The 23,013-nt window shown below is 34.3% G+C and overlaps 3 protein-coding genes across 3 annotated transcripts; 2 read left to right on the forward strand and 1 right to left on the reverse strand.

Moving 5' to 3' along the window:
* Nucleotides 1–4,263: 4,263 nt before the first annotated feature.
* atpaf1 (ATP synthase mitochondrial F1 complex assembly factor 1) lies at nucleotides 4,264–7,550 on the forward strand. The gene is made up of 9 exons (XM_026235844.1): nucleotides 4,264–4,497; nucleotides 4,573–4,681; nucleotides 4,988–5,035; nucleotides 5,129–5,191; nucleotides 5,277–5,327; nucleotides 5,465–5,512; nucleotides 6,388–6,483; nucleotides 6,581–6,688; nucleotides 6,768–7,550. The coding sequence occupies exons 1-9, from the start codon at nucleotides 4,289–4,291 to the stop codon at nucleotides 6,942–6,944; spliced, it is 909 nt and encodes a 302-aa protein (XP_026091629.1). The 5' UTR covers nucleotides 4,264–4,288; the 3' UTR covers nucleotides 6,945–7,550.
* Nucleotides 7,551–9,110: 1,560 nt separating this feature from the next.
* Nucleotides 9,111–14,866, forward strand: rab3b (RAB3B, member RAS oncogene family). Its single transcript, XM_026235845.1, has 5 exons — nucleotides 9,111–9,416; nucleotides 10,874–11,098; nucleotides 12,287–12,405; nucleotides 12,480–12,604; nucleotides 12,679–14,866. The coding sequence occupies exons 2-5, from the start codon at nucleotides 10,874–10,876 to the stop codon at nucleotides 12,861–12,863; spliced, it is 654 nt and encodes a 217-aa protein (XP_026091630.1). The 5' UTR covers nucleotides 9,111–9,416; the 3' UTR covers nucleotides 12,864–14,866.
* A 3,494-nt stretch (nucleotides 14,867–18,360) lies between these two features.
* On the reverse strand, nucleotides 18,361–22,781 carry nphs2 (NPHS2 stomatin family member, podocin). Its single transcript, XM_026235847.1, has 8 exons — nucleotides 22,367–22,781; nucleotides 22,182–22,285; nucleotides 21,993–22,065; nucleotides 21,602–21,684; nucleotides 20,869–21,072; nucleotides 20,736–20,791; nucleotides 20,587–20,665; nucleotides 18,361–20,513 (listed from the first exon to the last, which is right to left on the reverse strand). The coding sequence occupies exons 1-8, from the start codon at nucleotides 22,659–22,661 to the stop codon at nucleotides 20,235–20,237; spliced, it is 1,173 nt and encodes a 390-aa protein (XP_026091632.1). The 5' UTR covers nucleotides 22,662–22,781; the 3' UTR covers nucleotides 18,361–20,234.
* Nucleotides 22,782–23,013: the final 232 nt, after the last annotated feature.

The following is a 23,013-nucleotide window of genomic DNA, read 5'->3' on the forward strand; positions in this document are numbered from 1 at the left end:
GGTGCATATCTAACTTCATCACTAGAAAAAAATGAATGAAGAAGGCTATTTCTATATTTCTAAAATTAGAAAAATATATTAAAATTTTTTAGAATAATCAGCTAAAAACTATGCATTTACGCTCAGTAACCCACAAAGTATCACACACTTTTTGCTGGAAAATAAATGAACCAAGGGTGACAAAAATGCCTGCAAATTTCTGGCAGAAATTGCAACCTCAAACTTAAACATTTAAACCACAACAGCAGGTGTCAGTACAAGTCTAAGATTGCTCGAAACAGACACAAAATTCAACCAAATGACTTCCTGAGCTCTTAATGTGATTTTATAATAAATAATAATGTTTTTTTTTTTTTTTATAAATAATGTTATTCTTATATCAGTATATATTAATATTTGTTTTATATTTATATTTACAAATGAAAAATATAAAATTCACACACACACACACACACATATATATGAATTTTATACTTTTCACTTTAAGCATAATTGTAAAAAATATATAAAAAAATTATAATATATACTGCAATAAAAATAAAAGTGACAATACAAATAAATATTCTATTCTATTAAATTATATTCAGATTTTAATATAACCAATATATTAATTATAAAATATTATGTATTTAAATATGAATATATTATTGTTATTCTTTTTTTTTCTTTCATTTGGCGACATTATTAACATTGTCATAAAATATAAATCATAAATTTATAAAATAATACAAAAATAATAATGCATTACACAAAAATATACAATATAAATTATAATACAGAGAAATATTTCATTACCTCTTGATCTTGATTTTGTTTATTGTATGTATATCTATCCACACAGACACACACACACACATAAAGGCCTAGAGATTATTCAGTATTTCTTTCTTCTTATGTCACCTTTGATAAATCTTTCTATCATTTTAAGAATTCAGTGAGTCATTTAATCAAATGTATCTGCATTTTTATAAAATATAAATCATAAATATATTCAACAATATACAGTAATGTAATAATAAAAACAATATAACTATAGTAATAAACTATATATCTTAAAATAAAAAATTAGAAATACAGAGAAATACCAGAGAAAATAATAATAAAAGAATAATGGAATAAGTAGGACAGTTGACAGCTTGTATTCCACCTTTCCAAATATGATCTGGATTCTATCGCAATTCTAGATGATATAATTTCAGACCCAATGTGATTCCTGGCTTCTTTGACTGCCAACACAGGATGGAGTTCAGGTGGTCTCGTGTGGAGCTGTCTGCTTCCTGTTATCGTGTTTGTGCGAACGCAGGAACTCTAGCTGCGCAGGTGGTGCTCAGTGGGAACAGCAAAGATCCGGCGAACATTGGCATACAGGTGCACTTAACTGTCTTGGCTAATTTTACTATCATGCATAGATTAAGTTTTAGATGATTGAATGATTGTATCTTACAGGTGGAAGAAGGAACAGCCAAAGTGGGGAAAGATTTCAATCACAGTTCTGCCAAACTTATACAGTTTGATCCAGGTGCTTATCACTTAAGAGAGTTTGGAGAGTATGTTTTATATTTTGTTCTGCTAACTTTTTATGTCTTTTACTTAACTTCGGAGTGTTCAGTAAAGTTTATTTATTTATTTAATAGTAGTACTAGTACTTTATTCATTCATTCATTTATTAGTGTTATTTAGTCAGTTGGTTATTTATTTATTTTTTTTGGGGGGGGGGGGGGTTGCTTTTACTTGTTTGGTTGGTTGCCAAATGGTATTTTTTTATTTGTTAGTGTTATTTATTTAGTATTAGTGTTATTTCTTGATTAGCATTAATTTGTTTGTTGTAGTATTTAGTTTATTAGTAATATTTTTTTATTTTTTTATTTTATTACTATTAATTGGTTTGTTGTAGAATTTAGTTTATTAGTAATAATTTTCATATTTATTTTAATTTATTAGTATTTGTTTGTTGTAGTATTTAGTTTATTAGACATATTTTTCATATTCATTTTAATATATTAGTATTTTTTGTTGTAGTATTTAGTTTATTAGACATATTTTTCATATTTATTTATTTATTTTTATTAATTGGTATTTGTTGTAGTATTTTGTTTATTAGCAATATTTTTCATATGTATTTATTTTTATTTATTAGTATTTGTTTCTTGTAGTATTTAGTTTATTGGTAATATGTTTTTGTATTTATTGATTTGTTTTTTGTTTGTTTGTTCCTTAGTATTTATTGATTGCTATATTTATTAATTTATCAGTAATATTTATTTAGTAGCATTTGTTTGTCGGTTGATTGTAGTACTGTTTCTTTAATAGTAGTGGTACTATATGTATTTATTTAGTCGTATTATTTGTTTATTAGTAAATGATAAACATTAGTATTAGAAATATTTATTTAGTAGTGTTTTTTATTTATTATTAATTTTGTTTCTTTTTTTATTGGTTGTATTATCATTTTCTTATTTATTGGTATTATCTCTTTTAGTTGTATTATTTTTACTACTATTAATTAATTATTTTATTTATATATTAGTGTTATTTATTAAGTTTGATTACTTTCATGTTTCTTATTTATAGTTAGTATTTATTTAGTATTTGTTTATTAATATAAGTTCTAAAATAATTAGTTTATTTATTCACTTATTTGGTTAGTTATTGTTCCATTATTCTACATTTGCTGTGTGTGTTGCCCATTAGTGTCATGGACTGATCCCAGTGAGAGTGGAGGAGAAGGCACCAGCACCTCGTGAACTGAGATCACTCCCATCTGGACCTGGCCTGGATATTCTGCTGAATCAGTAGAAACTCCCCAGCATGACTCAGCCTCTTTTCTAATTGATTCAGGAGTGGAACAACACAAGGTAGTATTTCTTAACCCCACACTGTGAATAGCTGTTGTGTATGTAGAAACCAAAAGGAGAACATCTAAGCTTCCTTTATACTTCCTCAAAGGTGTGTTTATAATGTAATGAGCTTTCATTTGTAAGTCTGTTGTCCTAATGGCTGGACTCACTACCGGAGGAACTGCTATATTTTGGGGCCTGGTAGTGCTAGCTGGTAGTGCTAGCTTTGTGCACTGTATGCATGATTTTAAAACTATAATGAAGTAGTCATTTGTTTTACCTTAGAGACTACAATAGAGACTACACCACTGATTTCACTCCTGGTTATATATGCTCTATATAATTGTGTATATAATATATATATATAATAATATATATATATTGTAGATCAGTGGACTACACCCACATTTCACTGCTGGTTATATATGCTCTATATAATTGTGTATATAATATATATATATAATAATATATATATATTATAGATCAGTGGACTACACCCACATTTCACTGCTGGTTATATATGCTCTATATAATTGTGTATATGACCAATAAAAATCTTGAATCTTGAATAAACCTGTTTTGTTGTTTTTTTATGTATATTTTGTTTAAATACTCTCTCTCTCTCTCTCTCTCTCTCTCTCTCTCTCTATATATATATATATATAGAGAGAGAGAGAGAGAGTTCTAATTATTCTCTTAATTAAAAAAGATGTTCTCTTTTTGGTTTATACATCCACAACAGCTGAGTTCTTAGCCATCTTCAAGAATCGGCCTAAAACACATCTCTTCCATCTTTATTTGACTCTCTAACTTTAGCACTCACCATTCTAATTCTATTCTTAAAAAAAAATCCTACCTTTCTTATCTTTTTGTATTCTATTTTCTTTTCATTTATAATTCAATTGTGTGTTTGTGTGTGTGTATTCATATATGATTTATACTTTACATAAATACAAATATGCATTACATATATTTGTTAAATACACACATATATATATTAAATTATTAATTTAATTAATTGTAATCGATTAAACAATAAAAATACTTAAACGAAACTGTGCATATATATAAGACCTGTAACACTAGCTTGCTCTATTCTTTTTCTATTCTGTTTTCTTTTTATTTATTATATTATTTAAACGCCCTTGTTACGTGTACTGTGTTAAGATAACTGAGATTTGTTACAGCACTTATATATCATTGCTCTTTTTGTTGTTTTTGATTGCTTCCACTGTCCTCATTTGTAAGTCGCTTTGGATAAAAGCGTCCGCTAAATGAATAAATGAATAAATGTAAATGTAATTATTCATGCCAGGTTTTATATGTTCTATATAAGCTCTAACGCAATGACATCATAAAATAATTCGTTCTATTCATTGCCTACATCTTTAGTGTAGGAACCAATATATGTTGTGCCTATATTAAACTTGGTTCCGCCCGGACACTCATAGATGTGGGACGGGGAAAAGATGGCGGCGGCCTTGGTACAAATGTCATGTTTGTATCGTGGGATGTTGGCGGTCAGGGCCACAGGCATCCGGCCGCTGATTCCAGGACTCGTGCCATCTCAGTTCAGGGCGTTTTCGATGAAGAAAGAACCGGAGCTGGAGGAAAATCCGTATTATAGTAAATATGAAGAGAAGATCAGGAAACTGCGGAGGTGGGCAGCTATCAAATACTTACATGTCGTTGCTGTATATTGATATTAATCTCATGTGTAATACTGTAACATCAGTACAAAACCTCAAGAATATAAAGCCCGAGTGGAGAAGCGCGGGGAGGTGAAGACCGAGCCTCTAGGACAGTCAAGACAAGCAGAATTCGTCAAGTACATGGAGAAAGAGGTGAAGAGCACATCTTACATTTGATTTTCAGTTTTCATTTCTAAATGTACCTTGTAAATGACTTATACATTTAACGTGTTCCATTTTTATATTTTATGTGTTTTATTTAAATGATACTTAACTTATTGTATTATGTATTACATTTTAATTGTTATTAATGTAATACATAATGTAACATTATAACCCATACAGTATTGTTTAATAAATGATCATGTAATACAAAAAATAATATAAAATATAAGTGAAACGTGTATTATAATATTTTGTACGAACACGTAATTTGCTGATTTATTTGCTTATTTGTAGCTGGACAAAAGTGGTAAAGCAGGAGCTGGGGGCTTCACCAAAGATAAGGTAAACTATAGTTACCTCATTAGTATGGTGAATTAGAGATTTATAGTTTGTCATTTGCATCTTTTACTTTTTTATTTTCTTCTCATTTTATAGTCATTAGGGTCTATTCTCAACCTTGATATGATTCAGGAGAAATCTGGATCTGAAATTGCAGAGGTAAGAGGAAGATAGACTGTACAAAAAAAAGGAGTAAAAATATTAAATGGACTACCAAACCAAATGCCTACCTTTCTGTGTGCAGCTGTGGATGCAGTACTTCTCAAAGAAAGACACGATCAGTGCCATCATACCAGTGAGTTCTGTTTTATATATCAGTCTATTTACTGATAAAAAAAACCTTAATATTAACTGCTTTCTATTTCAAAGCAGTTCTATTTAATGATCTATGGTTTCACCAGAGATAATTGACCTTGTAATTCCGTGTCATAGGGCTCAACATTTGACATTATTTTTGGCCGTGCCAAATCTTGCCCGATGGTAAGTATGGGTATTTTCAAGCTTCATGCCATCAAATAACCCTGCTAAATGTCCACTTGGCGGTAGTAGATCCTTTCAAGAGCATCTGTTATGAGTCTAATCATGATGATGAGGAGTTTGTCTTTTGAATATCTTATTCATAGGCTGTGTAAGAGCATAGTCATGTTCTGTAAAACTTAACAGTAAGGTTGGGAACCAAGAAAAGTACTGAATAATGTGACATTAGTGCTGTTCTTTTTTATTATTTAATGCTGTAATTATTTAGTGGCTTATTAATACTTATAATGAATATGTAGAGTGAAACAGATTGTGGTTTGATTCCCAAATGAATCAGTTTAGTCAGTAATTTTTAGTGAATCAAAGAGTTTAACTAGGGTAGTTCAATTTCTAAATTACTATTATAAGCCTTTTAAAAGCCTTTGATTGCTTAATTTGTATCATTCTTTTTAGGGAAATAAAAAACTTGAAGCACAATAAGTGTCATTTGATCCCATCAATTCTTTTTAGTGAATCAAACGCTTGATTCGAATACAGTAAGTAGGGTCTGATTCCCAAATGAATCACTATGATGAATCAAATATACAGCACAACCAGCATAGTCCATTTCCTGAATGAATCACTGTAACGAGTGAGTTATTTTTAGTGAATCAAATATGTAGTGCAACCAGCATTGTCTGATTCCATAATGAATCATGTTAATGGTTTTTTTCCTTTTTTTTTTTCTTTTTTTTTTTGTGAATTGAACGCATAGGGCACCCAGTGTAGCTCGGTTCCTGAACAAATCATTTTTTTTGTGTGTGTAGTGATTTAAAAAATCCATCACAACCAATGTAGTCCAATATAATATAATCTATGATAATGTAATCTTTGCACAGTTTCTGTACGCTCTGCCTCAGAAGGAGGGCTATGAGTTTTTTGTCGGCCAGTGGGCTGGTCATGAACTGCACTTCACATCTTTAATCAATGTTCAGGTATTATTATAATTATTATTATTTTTTTAATATATATTTTTAATATAAATTCCACTCTTTCTGATGGCATAGTTACTGAAATTGAGTTGTATTTCAGACAATGGGAGAAAATGCACCCAGCCAGCTTATTTTATACCACTATACAGAACTGCAGAAGGACAAAGGCATTGTGCTGATGACCGCTGAGATGGATAGCAAATTTGTGGTAAGTGAAATGAAGGAACTAGGTAAAACCAAAACCAAAATCAGTGCAGTTTTTAATTCATTTTTTCAACCTCTTTCAGACTGTCCACCAGGCGCAGTGCTTGGCCAATCAAGTGCAGCTATTTTATGGATCTCAGCGGCTTGAAACTTTCCGATTGGTCGAGACCTTCAACCACCAACCGACAGAGTTTAAACACATGGCTGTGATTGCAGAACTCGAACAAAGTGATATCGGACCAGCAGTCACTACAAAATAATCCAAAGGCAATAAATACGGTGTTGCTTGATGTGGACGGATGCCTTGAGAAAGCAGCGCTCTGTAACTTTGTATGGAGGCCTGTGAGAGTCTCTGCCACCAGAAGAGAAGATATTGTGTTACCTTTCAATAGATATGTGTTAAATAATCTCACAGTAGATATTACATATGAAAAAAAAATGCATACGTCTATAAGTGACTATCTGCTACCATGTATGCAGATTCAGTTCTCATTTGACTCCCAGGAAATGTCCTCATTAGCATTTGGCATGAAATACTGTACTAGTGTGATGATAATTATTTGCTTTAAAATGCAAAAAGAAAGATTTTTATCAGGATAAAAATGACATGTTTCCCACAAAAATAAGTCATCCACTTAATGCATAAATGGTGCACTTAATTCTTTTTTATGTATAGTATTACTTCAAATTATCAAACTTAAATTACAATTAAGTTGTTCAAGCCTGTTTACCAGAAAATACAGATATGCACACCTGTAGCCTGGTAAATGAGATTTATAAATAGACCATCTGTAATGCCCTGAGGACCCAAGTAGCATAATGTTTTGGGATGCTATTCATAATAAACCCTTGCATTTTTGGCCGTATTTATGTATCTGGTTCTGTATTTTGTACATAATAGAAAAGTGACATGGAAATGATGCTTAAGAATTTCTTAAAACCAACTTCACTTTTTGGAGTCATTTTGCTGATGACCTTTAACCAACATGACCTCGTATTTAGTGCATTTGTAAAGCTCGCCAGAATATTTCAAAAACATCTTGACTTGACGATGTCACTTTGTAAATAAGCATTAACGTGCAATACGCATGTGCACAACATCACCGTTGAGTTTCTGTAGTTTAGGCATACACGAAGATGACAATATAAAAAATAAAAAATAAACGTGATTTTTGAAATGAGGTTTCAAAAGTTGCATCTTCAGACATCCAGAATGCTGTTGTTGTGTAAATCTAATTTAAAACATTTTGCAAAAAGTTTATTTCACTAATTCCATTCATAGAGTGAAACTTGTATATTATATTCATTATTATGCGCAGACTAATATATTTCAAATGTTTATTTCCTTTAATTTTGATGATTATGATGATTATAACTGACAACTAAGGAAAATCCCAAATTCAGTATCTCAGAAAATTTGAATATTACTTAAGATTAAAACAAAGAAAGGATTTTTAGAAATCTTGTCCAACTCAAAAAGTATGAGCATGTTCATCACTCAATACTTAGTTGGGGCTCCTTTTGTCTGAATTACTGCAGCATTGCGGCGTGGCATAGAGTCGATCATTCTGTGGCACTGCTCGGGTGTTATGAGAGCACAGGTTGCTCTGATAGTGGCCTTCAGCTCTTCTGCATTGTTGGGTCTGGCTTATTGCATCTTCCTCTTCACAATACCCCATAGATTTTCTATGGGGTTAAGGTCAGGCGAGTTTGCTGGCCAATTAAGAACAGGGATACCATGGTCCTTAAACCAGGTACTGGAAGCTTTGGCACTGTGTGCTGGGGTCAAGTCCTGTTGGAAAATGAAATCTGCTTCTCTACAAAGTTGTTCATTAGCAGGAAGCATGAAGTGCTCTAAAACTTCCTGGTATACGGCTGCGTTGGCCTTGGACCTCAGAAAACACAGTGGACCAACACCAGCAGATGACATGGCATCCCAAACCATCACTGACTGTGAAAACTTTAACCTTCGCCTCTCTATCAATGTGCTTGGACCCAGAGCTCTGTGAACAGTCAGCCTCTTTTGCAAAGACCTTTTGTGTCTTGCCCTCCTTGTGCAAGGTGTCAATGGTCGTCTTTTGGACAACTGTCAAGTCAGCAGTCAATCCTATGATTGTCTATCCTACAGAACTAGACTGAGAGACCATTTAAAGGCCTTTGCAGGGGTTTTGAGCTAATTAGCTGATTAGAGTGTGGCACAGGTGTCTTCGATATTGAACCTTTTCACAATATTATAATTTTCTGAGATACTGAATTAAAATTAAAAGAAATAAACATTTGAAATATATCAGTCTGTGTGCAATGAATGAATATACATCTATCTATCTATCTATCTCTAAGCCAGGTAGGCTATTTTATTTTATATAATCTCTAATACGATGACATTTCGTCTCAGTATGCAATATGTGTTTAAATACTTTTTTGAGTCGCAGTATGTTCCTAATCTGATTATAAGCGTTTACATTTAGCGGTGAATTTGAGCGACACAGTTAATCGTCGGTTAATTGTCGCCGTTGCCCCACCCAACTGTACACAGCGCGCTTTCAAATAAACCCGACAATAAAGCTCCATAAAACCACTATCATTCACTATTATACGCGATAATACGCACGGAAAGCGGGCGTTTTGGACGCGTTCACAGTCGGGTCGGTGAACACGCGTCGTCAGGAGCTGCAGCGTCCATAAACCCCCACCTACAAGAGCACCAGACGAGAGCTGCGCTTACATCCGAGGTGAGCTTCTCCATCATATGCCATTAAATGACTGCTGCTTGTCGATTATGGATGTTTGTCGGTGAATGTCATCCGTCAGAATGTCGTTAATATCTCATTGATGGTTATGAACGAGCTCGTGTGTTTACATGGTCCAAATAACATCTTCTGATTATGCAATGATATTCATCCTTGTGAATGGATGTAGATGTCAAATGTCTCGTGTAGCCGAACCTGTTACGTTGATTTAACGGTGGTTTTGCCCCCCCAAAAAAACACAGTAGGCTAATAAGAAATGAAGGCATGAAATTATGCATTGGCATATGCATCATTCGAGACTTGTTTTGATGAAAGGCTACATAGACCACAGCTGGTGGTCCTTTTTTTTAATTATATATTTTTTCTTGTAATTTATAGTTTATTGTTTTATTATTTTTTATTATTATTTTTTTATTGAATTTTATAATAATTGTAATGTTATAATTCATTTTTATAATTCAGTAACAGGGTGGACACCAGTATTTACTGTATTGTATGTGTAGTGTTAATATTTAACATATTGTATTATATATATATATATATATATATATATATATATATATATATATATATATATATATATATATGTGTGTGTGTGTGTGTGTGTGTGTGTGTGTGTGTATATATATATATATATATATATATATATATATATATATATATGTGTGTGTGTGTGTGTGTGTGTGTCTGTATATATGTATGTATATATGTCTGTGTGTGTGTGTATACTGTATAGACCAAATGGTTCATATTTCTTCTGATCTCCACTGTATATATATATTGTAAGAACATCTATCTATGTACTATATATAAAACTATATATGCGTTATGTATGCGTTTTCAATAAAAAGCTACTGCTCAATAGTAACAGGGCTGACACTAGTCAACTAGGGGACACACATCCATACCAAATCGATAGATAGATAGATAGATAGATAGATAGATAGATAGATAGATAGATAGATAGATAGATAGATAAATTAAAATTTTTATCTTATTGAAGGATATTTCCACCTTATTCTTCAGTGTGAAAGTAAGGGTGAGACTCCCGGTTCATTAGCTTTTGTAGGGAAATAACGAGAAGAATAAAAATGTACATTAAACTGTAAAACTGTTTGCACTACAAAACCAGTGTGTTTATATTTAACATAATACATTAAAATAATATGGTAAAACCATACAGTCTATGGGTAAAACACGCCAATTTGCAATATCAAGCAGCAAAATGTGCGTTTTGTACAGCTAAAAATAGCTGGACTTGGAAGAGACCAGAAGCCAGACCCATACAATGAACAAATAGCTGCACCCGCTCTTACAGAAAAAATAAGGTGGATTTTTTTATTTTTTAAATACAACCTCCTGCTGAATACCAAACCTGAATACTGCTGAACAGGGTTGATACCAGTCTCCTGCATTTATTCTCTCCTCCTCATTCACAGATGGCTAAAGCAGACCAACGCTTCGGGCAGAGAGATGGATCTGATCAGAACTTTGACTACATGTTCAAACTCCTGATCATTGGCAACAGTAGTGTAGGGAAGACCAGCTTTTTATTCAGATACGCAGACGACTCCTTTAGCAACTCTTTCGTCAGCACAGTCGGCATCGACTTTAAGGTGAAGACCGTTTACAGGAACGACAAAAGAGTGAAGCTCCAAATATGGGTGAGTGCTGGAGCAGGCTTATTGGTGTAACTGAATGCCTGGTGTTGAAATATGTGCATGAAAATTAGGTTATTTTTAGCCACACATTGTTTGTTGTTTGAATGTGATTGGCTGGCATCATTAAACTTGAAGTGCATCCGGCTGTATTATGTGATGTGCGCATCCTCTACCTTCCACAATCACCTTCTACCAGGCTGTGAATGAGAGCCATCTTTTTCTGAAGGAAAAGAAAGCAAGCGCCTTCCTTTATCCCCCGCCCCCCCACATGCATCATCGATGCTCGTTGTCATGGAAGCAGCACTCCATACTGCTCCCTGGCAGAAAGAGATCCTCATAGCCAATTAAAGCAGCTCCTGAGGGTAAGAAGGGGTGGGAAGAGAGTTCGAAAGCACACGAGAGAGCTGGGTGACAACACACAACCACAATTTGTGATAATTCATAATCTGGGTGTATTGATCGCGAGGTGTTAAAAATAGTCTCTCATTCAAAACAGCTGCAGGGAAACTGGCGCCAAGTGGAGCAAAACAAAACGGGCTTTAAATAAAGATGGCCTAAAATAGAGAAATTACGGCGTTTCACTAAACCATTCATTTAGTTTGTCCTCCTCATGTCTGGTATCCATTGCATTCATGGAGCATTGAAAGGTCTGTTAATAAATAACAATGCCACCAAAGCTTGTATTGCATCTTTGACTTTCCAGAAATGGAAAAGTCGTGAGATTCAAATAAATAAAATGCATAATTTAATAAAAAAATAACTTTAGATGACTTTATCTGTGATAATTATATATTAGTTATTTTGTACTTTTCTAAACTTTGTAAAATAATAATAACTTATAAAAAGTGTATACAGTGCACAGTTTAGTATAAGTATTTTTTATTGTTTAATTACAATTAATACAATTATTCATTTAGTATGTATGTGTGTGTTTAACAAACATATGCAATGCATATTTGTATTTATGTAAAGTATAAATCATATATATATATATATAGTACGACCACATATATTATGCAAACACAAACATTCATTTTGGATGTGATTAATAAATTTGACAGCACTAATTTAGTTCTACACACACACGTCTATCTCGTGTATTTTGTTTGCTAAACAATATGCCAGGCCTCGGACAACTACTATTTTTTGCATAAATGTATAAAAAATTTCACAATTTTCTGTTGCCTATAGGACACAGCGGGACAGGAGCGGTATAGAACTATTACAACAGCTTACTATAGAGGAGCCATGGGCTTCATCCTCATGTACGACATCACAAATGAAGAGTCCTTCAATGCAGTTCAGGACTGGTGAGCTTTAATCCAGAATCCATAGAGTTTTATCCATTGAAGTTATATGTATATAAATGCACTTTTCCTTTTAGGGCAACACAGATTAAGACCTATTCATGGGATAATGCTCAGGTGATATTAGTGGGGAATAAATGTGACATGGATGAGGAAAGAGTGGTGCCTTTTGAGAAGGGGAAACACTTGGCCGACCAGTTAGGTAAGTTATGTGTCCAGTCTTTCATCCGATTTATTGGATTTGATCTGATTTCTTTTTTTGATACTTTCTAACAGGGTTTGAGTACTATGAAGCCAGCGCCAAGGAGAACATCAACGTCAGACAAGTATTCGAGCGCTTAGTTGACATTATCTGCGTGAAGATGTCTGAAAGAGTCGATACGGAGCCATCCATGGTCACCGGTGCCAAAACCACCCGGCTAACCGATAAGCCGCCCCAGCTACCTCAAAATTGTTGCTGATTTACATCTCAACTCATATGCCAACTTAGCAGCAGCGGATCCGATGTTGTTTGGTTTGATGTTATGTTATATGGCGATTGGAACCAATCTGGGGTGCGTTTCGTATTATGATGCTTCGTTAGAAAAATTAACTAGCTAGTGACGACTGTTTCTGAAAATCGTAGTAACATGGTCGCAGCTTCTACATTTAAACATGTTGGTACAACAATATAAAATTGTGAGTAAATACATCTGATAAATAATCGATTCGATAGCTTATAGTTCATTTACTCAAACAACAGCGTTAACGTAGTGTGTAACTGGCGTACACTTTACTTCCCCATACATTTTGTTGTTTCAGCTCTCATCTTCTCCACAACAAAATTTTCTCTGAGATTCTACGAACGTAGCATCTAAGGATTGCTTAACTATTTCGTTTGCCTTGTTTTTCTTTTATTTGATGTACTGTACGATTCGTCACATGTTCCCTTTTCCGTCATACTCCAGGGTTCCGTACGCATTTATACTCAAGCGTAGTCTTCAAAAACACTGCTTATTGTAGACACGCTAAAATACATATAAAACGATTTATATACATTTAGATATCATGCTAACAAGAAACTAAGCTCCTAACCACATGTCAAAAGCTGTAGTGCAAACCAAACAATTTAGCGAATGTTCCTTGGAACTATGGTTTCGAGGAAAATTTGAATCATTGAACTTTGTTGATGGCAACTGAACTTGTGACCATAGTTGGCTAACGATGCGGGAAACGCACCCTTGTTTGTTTGTAGCTGTCAAACACACATAGTAGTTCAGTAATAATAGTACACTTCTAACTTAATCGGTCCATAGGATACTCAAAGCAGGGACTAGAGCAAAGCACAAAAACTATTCCTTGGCTCTCAGAACTTAAATGTTCACTGTTAAAACTAGGTTTAAAATACAATCTGTTGTGGCACAATCTTACTAATCTTATGAATTATATATTAAGTGTAATGTAGTATATGAGTACTTTTAAGGGATGATTCACTCAAAAATTTAAAAATTTCTAGTATTTTGAAGGATGCTGTTAACCAAACAGTTGTCGGTAGCCATTGTCTTCTATACAATGGAGAAAAATACTAGAAGTGGATGGCTACCGGCAGTTGTTTTGAACATACAGAACACGTGAATGAGTAAACGTTGACAAAATGGGTGAACTATCCCATTAGTCAAGGTAAAATGGTGGATATTATGTTAAAAGGCACAAGAATAAACTCTTGTGCAAAAAAGACTTTTGCAAAATGGCCATTATGCAGTTTTCAGGGTGGTTTCAATGCTCTGATTTATTTGGATCAGAAGCAGATGCACATTGTATGTTGGACTCCATCTATTATCAGCTGGCACAGTATGTGTTTTGAGAAAATGAGCACTTGCTTAAGCTTTCTTTATGTTAAGAGAGAAAAAAATGTGATGTTTAGTGAATTCATGATTAGGTACGGTAAACAATATTCATGTCTTACACAAAAAAATATGATATTAAATTCATGTTAAACTAAGTATTGTCAGAAACCACATGTAACAGTTGTGAGTAATAATAGACTGAACACAATCAGCACATTTCATAGTCAGGTGACGTTCAAAAGAAATTATTCTTTGCTTAAGTCCTCGAGTAGAACAGCAAGATATTGTGAACTCATGCCAGGATGTCTTTATATTTCAAAACTTGTAGCAAATCCTTGTGGGTTCGTGTGTGTATAATCTACTTTGGATTTTTATCAAGTGACGTATGAGTGTTTTCTGTAACTATAGTCAAAAATATTCCAATTGAGATATTTTTAATTCAGATGTTATAGGCTACTTTTTGTTTTTCTGAGTAGATATTTATTTTTATGCTGCTGGAATATATAGTTGTACCTTTGCTGTCAGTGTATTTTGATTTGTAGACAATTTGCACTGGGGCGTACAGTGATTGTACAGTTGTGAATGTTACTTTTAGATGCAATTTGTAACAATAAAAGCACAAATCACATATAATAATGCAAATATTTACGTGCCACGTTTGTCATTGTATGTATGTTATGCTGATGGCCAATAATAAAAATATATACTATATATACTATATATACTATGAAATTAAAACTCAAAATTCATCAATATAAAGAGCTTATACAGTATCCTAATTCTTCATTTAAATAATTTGAATATTAATTCATGGTATTGGATTAAACTGTCTTTAGCAGTGTTATTTTATTATTTGTATATTAATATTTTGAATTACATGTTATTTTTAAGTTAAAACAATTTTATGTTTTTCTTCATTTGTATTAGCTTTTAAAATGTATTCATTTATAGCTTTATTGTTATTTAGCTTTGTAATTTTTTCTACCCCGACTTAAGGTTATAAGTATACCCTAGGGTAATAAGCTAATAAATATATATATATATTTATTCGTTTTCAGCTTTATTTCAGTAGCCGAAAATAATTTCTAGTAGGTTTCGTTTTAGTTAAACAACAAAACTTTAGCTGTATAAGAGAACCAGATCAAAATTCAAAGCTTATTATGCATTTGTGGCAACGCTCGGCCAATCAGATTGGTTATTGTTTTTCATGCCAAGGTATAACATCCAATCAAATTTCAGTGTATAAGGTGTGCTCATCAAGAGCATTAACATCCGTTTAACATCTGTAATCCAATCCTCACAGAGAAGATGACAGACCATCTCGAAGATGAAGTTGCACAAGTTTGATTTTCAGAACGCTTTTTACTAAAAGAGATTAGTAGCTGTTGGAAACTTAATATTTAATACAGCAGAGGACGTAAATATATTAGTGCCAGGTGGCAGTCTTGTTAAATCTATACGGTTTGGATGCAGTCTGACAGGTTTGTCAGACTTGACGCAAACAGAGAATCTGAGCGAAGCGATCCGATGATAACCAAATCACCGAGCGACCCCCAAAAATACAGGTAAATACAGTTTATTCATTATAATATTCACTCATTCATTGTTTATAAGGCACATTTAAAAACAACCCATGTTGACCAAAGTGCTGTACGGAGTATTATGAACAATACATAAGAGCAAACTAATTACTGTTGATAAAATAAGAAACAAATAAATAATTAAATAAATGTCACAATAATTATAAGGTATACATTTTATAATATATTTTTGGTGAATGGATTTAATAATAATATAATATGAATTAATTATAACGGCTATCATATTATTTCTATGTATTACTATATTAACTGAGAATATGAAATATATTGTTAACATGTTATTATTATTATTGATATCACTAAACATGTAAGTATTAAACATTAAAATCATATTTTGTGAAGTAATTTATGTTTTGTGATTAGTTTTTATCTTGTATATTTAATTTTATTATCAAATGTAATACAGTTAAAAAGTTAAAAATAAAACCTAATTTTAAATGAATTGAATGTATTACATTACATAACATTTATTTATATGATTCAGTGCCTCTCTACTTTAAGTCTACTCATGTGTTTCATGAATTTAAATGGGTATTTGGAAGCTTTGATAAGCACTAATGTGGCTTTTACAGTGGTGCCTGTGAGAAAGATTCATGTACTGACCAGCAGCTGGGGTCTACCACCTCAGAGGCAAACAGCAAACATTACATGTCAGAAACACATCCTGACAGCTGTCAAAATCTATCCACCGTTAGAAAGTGTCTTACCCTGCTGAGGATGAAGATGCTGGTGTCCACTAGGCTTCTAAACCAGGACAACACACTGTAACAGTACAAGTTTGCATTGTGCTAATGGCGTTAAAATTCAAACAATGCTTGTTTGAATGGTGGGATGTAGAGTGAAACCCCTTCATAACATTTCCTGGCTGATTGGTCATGAAGGAGTTAATGGATTTTTTGTTGTTGTTGTTTTTTGTTGCTGTAGGTCATTCGTATAGTCTTCCAGTATCTGAAGATGCTTCAGTCTGTTGGTCCTCAGCAGAGGTATGAACCAGAACATTGAAACCTTCCTTTTTTTAAACATTAGACACCTACGACCTTATGCTGTAGTTTTATTGTTGCTCAAAATTAAAATATTGTCCTTCTTTTTTAAAATCTTGTACTTTTGCATTCATCAGATGCACATGGAAGAACCCTGCTTTGATTTCCTGAGGACAAAGGCAACTTTATGGTCAGTTATAAAGCATCGTCCTTCAGACTGTCTCTCCATGTCTAAATATTTCTGCTACAACACTGATCTTGTTTGACTCTTCCATCAGGTATCAGGTTTACCCATCCTGCAGAAACACATCCTGTGTCCATGGCTTCTCAGTTACCTTTGAGACTCAGGCAACCAAGTTCAGGCAAGATTTATGTGGAAAACTAGACGTTTATCTAGTCCGTTTTCTTTGTGAATATTAACGTTTTCATTTTGTCTTGTATTCTCGTAGCTCTGACTTTGTGGAAAGAAAATTTAAGCTTTTCTAGTCAACTTTGGGGAGAAGATGGTTAACTTGTCAGAGGAGGCTTTTTAAACAAAAGTGACAGCCCTAATCAATCTGAAGGGGTGTGAAGACACGCAGCTCGGGGAAGAAGTGGACAGGAACTGGTCTGAAGTGGTCACACAGCACTGTCTTTGACAGGCCCAATAAAGAAGTGAGAAATCAGTCCATATAATACCTATTCTTTATTCTTACTCACACTTTTATTTATAAACACTTTTATATGTAAACATATTGGACTAACTTGACTAAAATACATATTGAACTAACATGACTAAACCCCAATGCCATACTTTATTGTATGTAATGTTGTGGTTCTAAATAAAAATATAATAATAAAAAAAAGACTTTTAAATGTAATCTAGCAAATCTCTAAATGTATTTACTTTTTTGAACTGTACAATATAGTGTGATTCCTGAATTCACTTGTAACTGACTGGTTTTATTTTTATTTATTTATTTTTTTTTTTTGGATTAAAAAAAAATATATAAATATATATATATATATATATATATATATATATATATATATATATATATATATATATATATATATATATATATATATATATATATTATTATTTATTTATTTTTTTTAATCCACCATCTCAAACATTTTTTTAGTATCTTTAGTTCCTCACATTTACTTTTTTTCAGTAGATACTGACATCTGCTCTTGGTTGTTTATGCAGGGATCCATGCATCTGTAATGTTGCTTATTGAAACTATGGAGTTCTGGTCAAGAAGATTAAAGTCCTTGAGTGGACTTCCAGAGGAGCAGTCTTTAGGGGATTGGCTCAAGTTTGAGGAAGCTCTTGGCAACTTTGTGAATCAAGCAGAATCTCCAGCTAGTGGACAGCACACAATCACACAATCAGAACAGAACAGGACTGGGCTAAAAAGAAACCCCAAACCAAGTAAGAGAGATGCAAGGATCAAACATAATAACTATCCTGCAAAACTTAGTGAGATACCTCATCTACTGCCAACTTACAATGGACCCTCAGAAACATGGGCAGATACTTTCAACAAAAGACACAAAACACACATAACCGGATTCATGTTTTTATTTGAACCATGTCCAAATTCCCTGTTTGCATCTTTGACAGGATTGAAATGAATGATGTCTTACAAGCAATGACGGAATTCCAGTTCTCTCAAGAAAACTTTTACACCCCAGCACTGTGTAACATTTGTTGCATGCCGTAAGTCAGGGGTTAGGGTTGTCCATTCCTGTTCCTGGATCCTCCCTACCTTCAGAATTTCGATCCAACAGACCTGGGCTAGACAAGACAAGATTATCAACTCTCAAATTTTGGGGCAGAACAGCTGCGTTAACCAAATGCACTGTAAGCTTAAGTAGATTGTAGAAACCATTAGTAACAATGATCTCTATGATCTTATGATTCTTTTGTGAAATGGAGCCCAGGATGTTTCGAGTAATCCTGAAGACCTTGATTACCTGGTTCGGGGTGTTTAACAAAGATTCAACTTAAAGTCTGCAGGAAGGTGGACTTCCTGGAGCAGGACTGGATGCCCATGCCCCAGGCCATGAGTGATGATCGAATCGTGTTATCAGGTAACGTTTCTTCACACCAAGTTGATTTGCTGGATGGTGGACCTTCTGCTATTGATTATCCCAGTCCATGAACCGAATCTAACAAAGCCTGAATTCTGTTGAGGAGCTGGAGGAGGATGCCAGGATCCTCTTTGGGAAACTTGACTACTTTTCCAAGTACATCTCAAGGTAATCTCATAAAACTCAATGCATCAAGAGGAGCTCCTTATAGTTAAGCATAAATTCATTATTTAAATTGTCCCGTAGCTCTTGTCAGGTTATTGTGGAGGAGGCGATTCTGAAGGGCTCAACTCAGACCGAAACAGAGAATGAGCTCTACCAACTTTCTAAATTTCAGAGGGCTTAACAATCCACTAAACCAAGCTCTCTTCCTTGAGTAATGATTCAGATCGAGTTCTCGCCTGAAATGCCATGGATTCTTCTGCTTTGTGTTCATTCAGAAAGAGTGTGGTGAGTGGGTGGAGGCCTGTCGGGTGTGAAGGGATGCCCTGTGGAGCTGCAGCTGTCTGGAAAAACTGCCACAGTCTGTGAGTGACATTAGCATGGGTCTTCTGGTTGAATACAGTTATGCTAATACAGAATGTGAGTAACTTTATTGGATTTCTTCTTAGCTTGAGCAACAACCAGAGGAACCTAACAAAGAAGATGAAGAGGAACCCTTGAAAGACACCACTTGGCCTTATTTTTTCCAAAGTTCTGATGAATATGTAACTAACACATTGTTAGCTTGCTAGCCATACAGCTAGTTTGAAACAAGAAACAAGATCTGGAGAGGCAGTTACAGGCTCGACCTAGTGTGGAGACCAAGTGTACATGCAGTGATTTATGAAGCACCACTCATACAAGTCTGTCTCAAACCAAGTAGCTTTCTGTTGGTCAGTTTGGTCAATTCGACTTGATCGACTTGAATACAGTATATGTTATGAACTGACCTGTTCTCTGACCTCTGACTATATTTAACCTTTTTACAGCGAGCAGTAAGAATGTAACACCCTCATTTAAGGCCCCCAGCATTCCCTTTTGAAGCTAAAACAAGAAGTCAGTAACCGGAGGCACCAAGAAATGCTAAATGGGAATAAACGCCATACTGGAGCTCACGCTATTCAACAGACACATCTCTATTTGAAGTGTACTTGAATTGCACATATCATAAAATTTGCTAAAGATTACATTTAATAGTGTAAATTATTAGTGTTTTTAAAGATTAAGTTAAAGAGTTAGATGGAGCAAAGGCAACTACATGTAAAAATAGAGGAAATAAGCAGGCACAATTAAATATTGACCCATACCATAATCCAATAACCAATATAGTACTGATATATCGTGCATGTTTATGTAAAAACATCCTAAGTGAACACTGACACCACGGGCAAATCTTTGTTAGCATCATCTGAGCCATCGTCTGTCGTCAGGCTTTGATTGGCAGGTCTGGTCAAACTGCTGAGGTCGATGGGTTGAGTCAGGACATCAGGAGGTATGTTGAGGACCACAGCAGGCTGCTCAGAGCGCAAATTGTTGAGGAGCTGCAGGAGACGGAGGTGCACAACCATTGGAGAACCAGAGAGAGACTCTACAGAGGCCTTCAAAGCCTCACAAGCCGCCTTTTCTCCCTCTGCAGCGATCACCTGTGTGAGGCAAAGCTGGGTTGTAAACTAAAACGTTGTGGGTTCAAATCCCATTTCGTACTTATGGCCTTACTTTGACTTGTGCCTGACGTCTCGCTTCGGCCTCCACAGCAAAGTTGCGTTGCAGCTCAGGTGGAAGACTGATTTCTTCTCTGCAACAGTGGAGATATGTTATGAGTGCCTTGATGGGAAAACCTTTGAAGATCTGTTCTATGTACTTACATCTCTGCTCTTTCCACCTTGATTCCCCACCTCCAAGTTACCGAATCTAAACTGACCTGTCCGACGAATTAAATCTTAGTAAAAACGTATTGCTTCAAGTCCTTGTGAGGTGTTCATATCTGTTGACTTTTACCTGAACCTCCCGGGCCATTCGTTTCCGGTTCAGCAAAATGTCAGTGAAGGTATGGTGGGCTAGTATCTCTTTAACAGACACCTGGGTCAGAGACTGCAGCACATCTGGGACACTGGCAAGGGAGGAGTAACACACAGAGATGTTCTCGATACGATAGTAACACACCGCGCTCACTTCAGTGCACACCAGATCTTTGGTCACCACCTGATGATATAATGAAATGAAATTATATGGCTTGTTGGAGACGTGTTTTATCATTTTTTAGACTTGCACTTTTCTTAGCAGTCGATCAAATGGGCCATTAAAATACTCTTGACTTGCTTTGAAAGATGCACCCTCATGTTTACATACGTGTGTAAGTGGGATGGGATTTGACACAGTCAGCTTTTTAGAGTGCACTTCATTAAATGACTCCGAGGTCATCTCAGAAAAATACAATGCTGCATACATAGACCTTAGTCGGGGGGTAGCACAATGTTTCATTTTTGACAGGAATGAAAGCCAGGCTGTGAGGTATAGAAATACAGTCCGTAAAAAAAAAATTGACTGCATGTCGACTGTTCGGCTGTTTTCGAAAAAACTTTCAGTAGACAAAAACTCAGTAAAGCTTTTATACATTCGTCCCTTACATACTCGTTTTCATCCATGTTAAATTCAATATGGTGTCTAACCTGATTAAAGGTCTATGAGCGGAAAAAAAACTGAGACTTTACTATCAAGGCAAAGAAATTACCGTGTGAGGAGGGATCTTCAGTATGTTCAGACGAATGTCCACGATATGGCATACATCCAAAAATGGGAAATAAAACATCAGTCCTGCAACAAAATTAAACATGTATGTATGTAAGTCCACAAACATAAATTATTAAAATATAAAAATGATTTCTTTTTAATAGTCACATACTAAAAGAACATTAAAATCAGTACTATATTAATTAAAAATTATATAAACTAAATTATATTAAAAATCTGTAACATTAACAATTATACATTAATAATATTAAAATATAAAATAAATATAAACAAAAATTTTATACAAATATTTTTAAAATAAAATGTATTTTCATAATAACTAGAATATGGCTATAAACTATAAAAGTGTTAATATGTAAATTAAAATGTACCAGGGCCCCTTGGTCTCTTCTGCAATAAATGCCCCAACCGAAATATAACGGCTCTCTCATGTTCTCTCACAATCTACAAATAAACAGTTTTATACATAACAACATTTATAAATGAAAGTTGTAAATGTACCAAATACATTATAATATTTTATTATTATTATTATTAAATCCGACTGGTTAAAAGCATACCTTCACACAGAACCATATGGAAAAAGGCAAGAAGAAGATCACCACAGACAGGACCAAGATGATCAGAAGTAGCTCACAAACTCCAAGGTATCTCTTCTTCAAGGCTTTAGTGAAATATTAAAGACCAAAGAACATATTATAGATCGTTTCCATCTGTTCTGAGATGTTTTCTTCTCCACACTTACCTTCTCCAGGTCCTTCGGTCTCCAGTAATCCCAGCAACTCCTCTCGATCTTCTTTTATTTGTTCCCTCACACTGTCTACATTTACAACAGTGCTGCTAGAGATGATTTGAGCCTCTTTAGCTTCACCTCTTTCTTCTTCTAATGTCACATCTGGTTTTTCTTTTCTTTTGTGGGGCTCTTGGAGCTTCACGGATTTGGGTGCTCTGGTTTTCCTCTCTTTAGCAGAAGGTGATGGCTCTCTCTTAACCCGTCCAGATCTGGAAGAATGCTGAGATGTTTCTGCTCTTTTCTCCATTATTGGCCTCTCTCATGAGAAGCATCCAGAGATCAGTGAGAGGAGCATCTGTTGTGATGGTTCATCTGGTGTCTGGTCTGCTCCCGTGGACTTCTGTGGTTCTGAAAAGGGAGTATTTCTGTTGGCCTGTGCAGGTTCATATGATGACAGGGGAGTGTTTGCGCTCTTCTAATTAATTTTACACAGTGGTAACTTCCTACACAGAGGTGAATGGAACATAATGTGTTTTTCTCTCTATCTATTTTATCTATCTATCTATCTATCTATCTATCTATCTATCTAATATTTATGTATTTTAGCAAATATATACATATAATGATATAAGACAGCATTTATAGAGAATGATTATTTG

This window comes from Carassius auratus, chromosome 47 (assembly GCF_003368295.1).
Source record: "Carassius auratus strain Wakin chromosome 47, ASM336829v1, whole genome shotgun sequence".
NCBI lineage: Eukaryota > Metazoa > Chordata > Actinopteri > Cypriniformes > Cyprinidae > Carassius > Carassius auratus.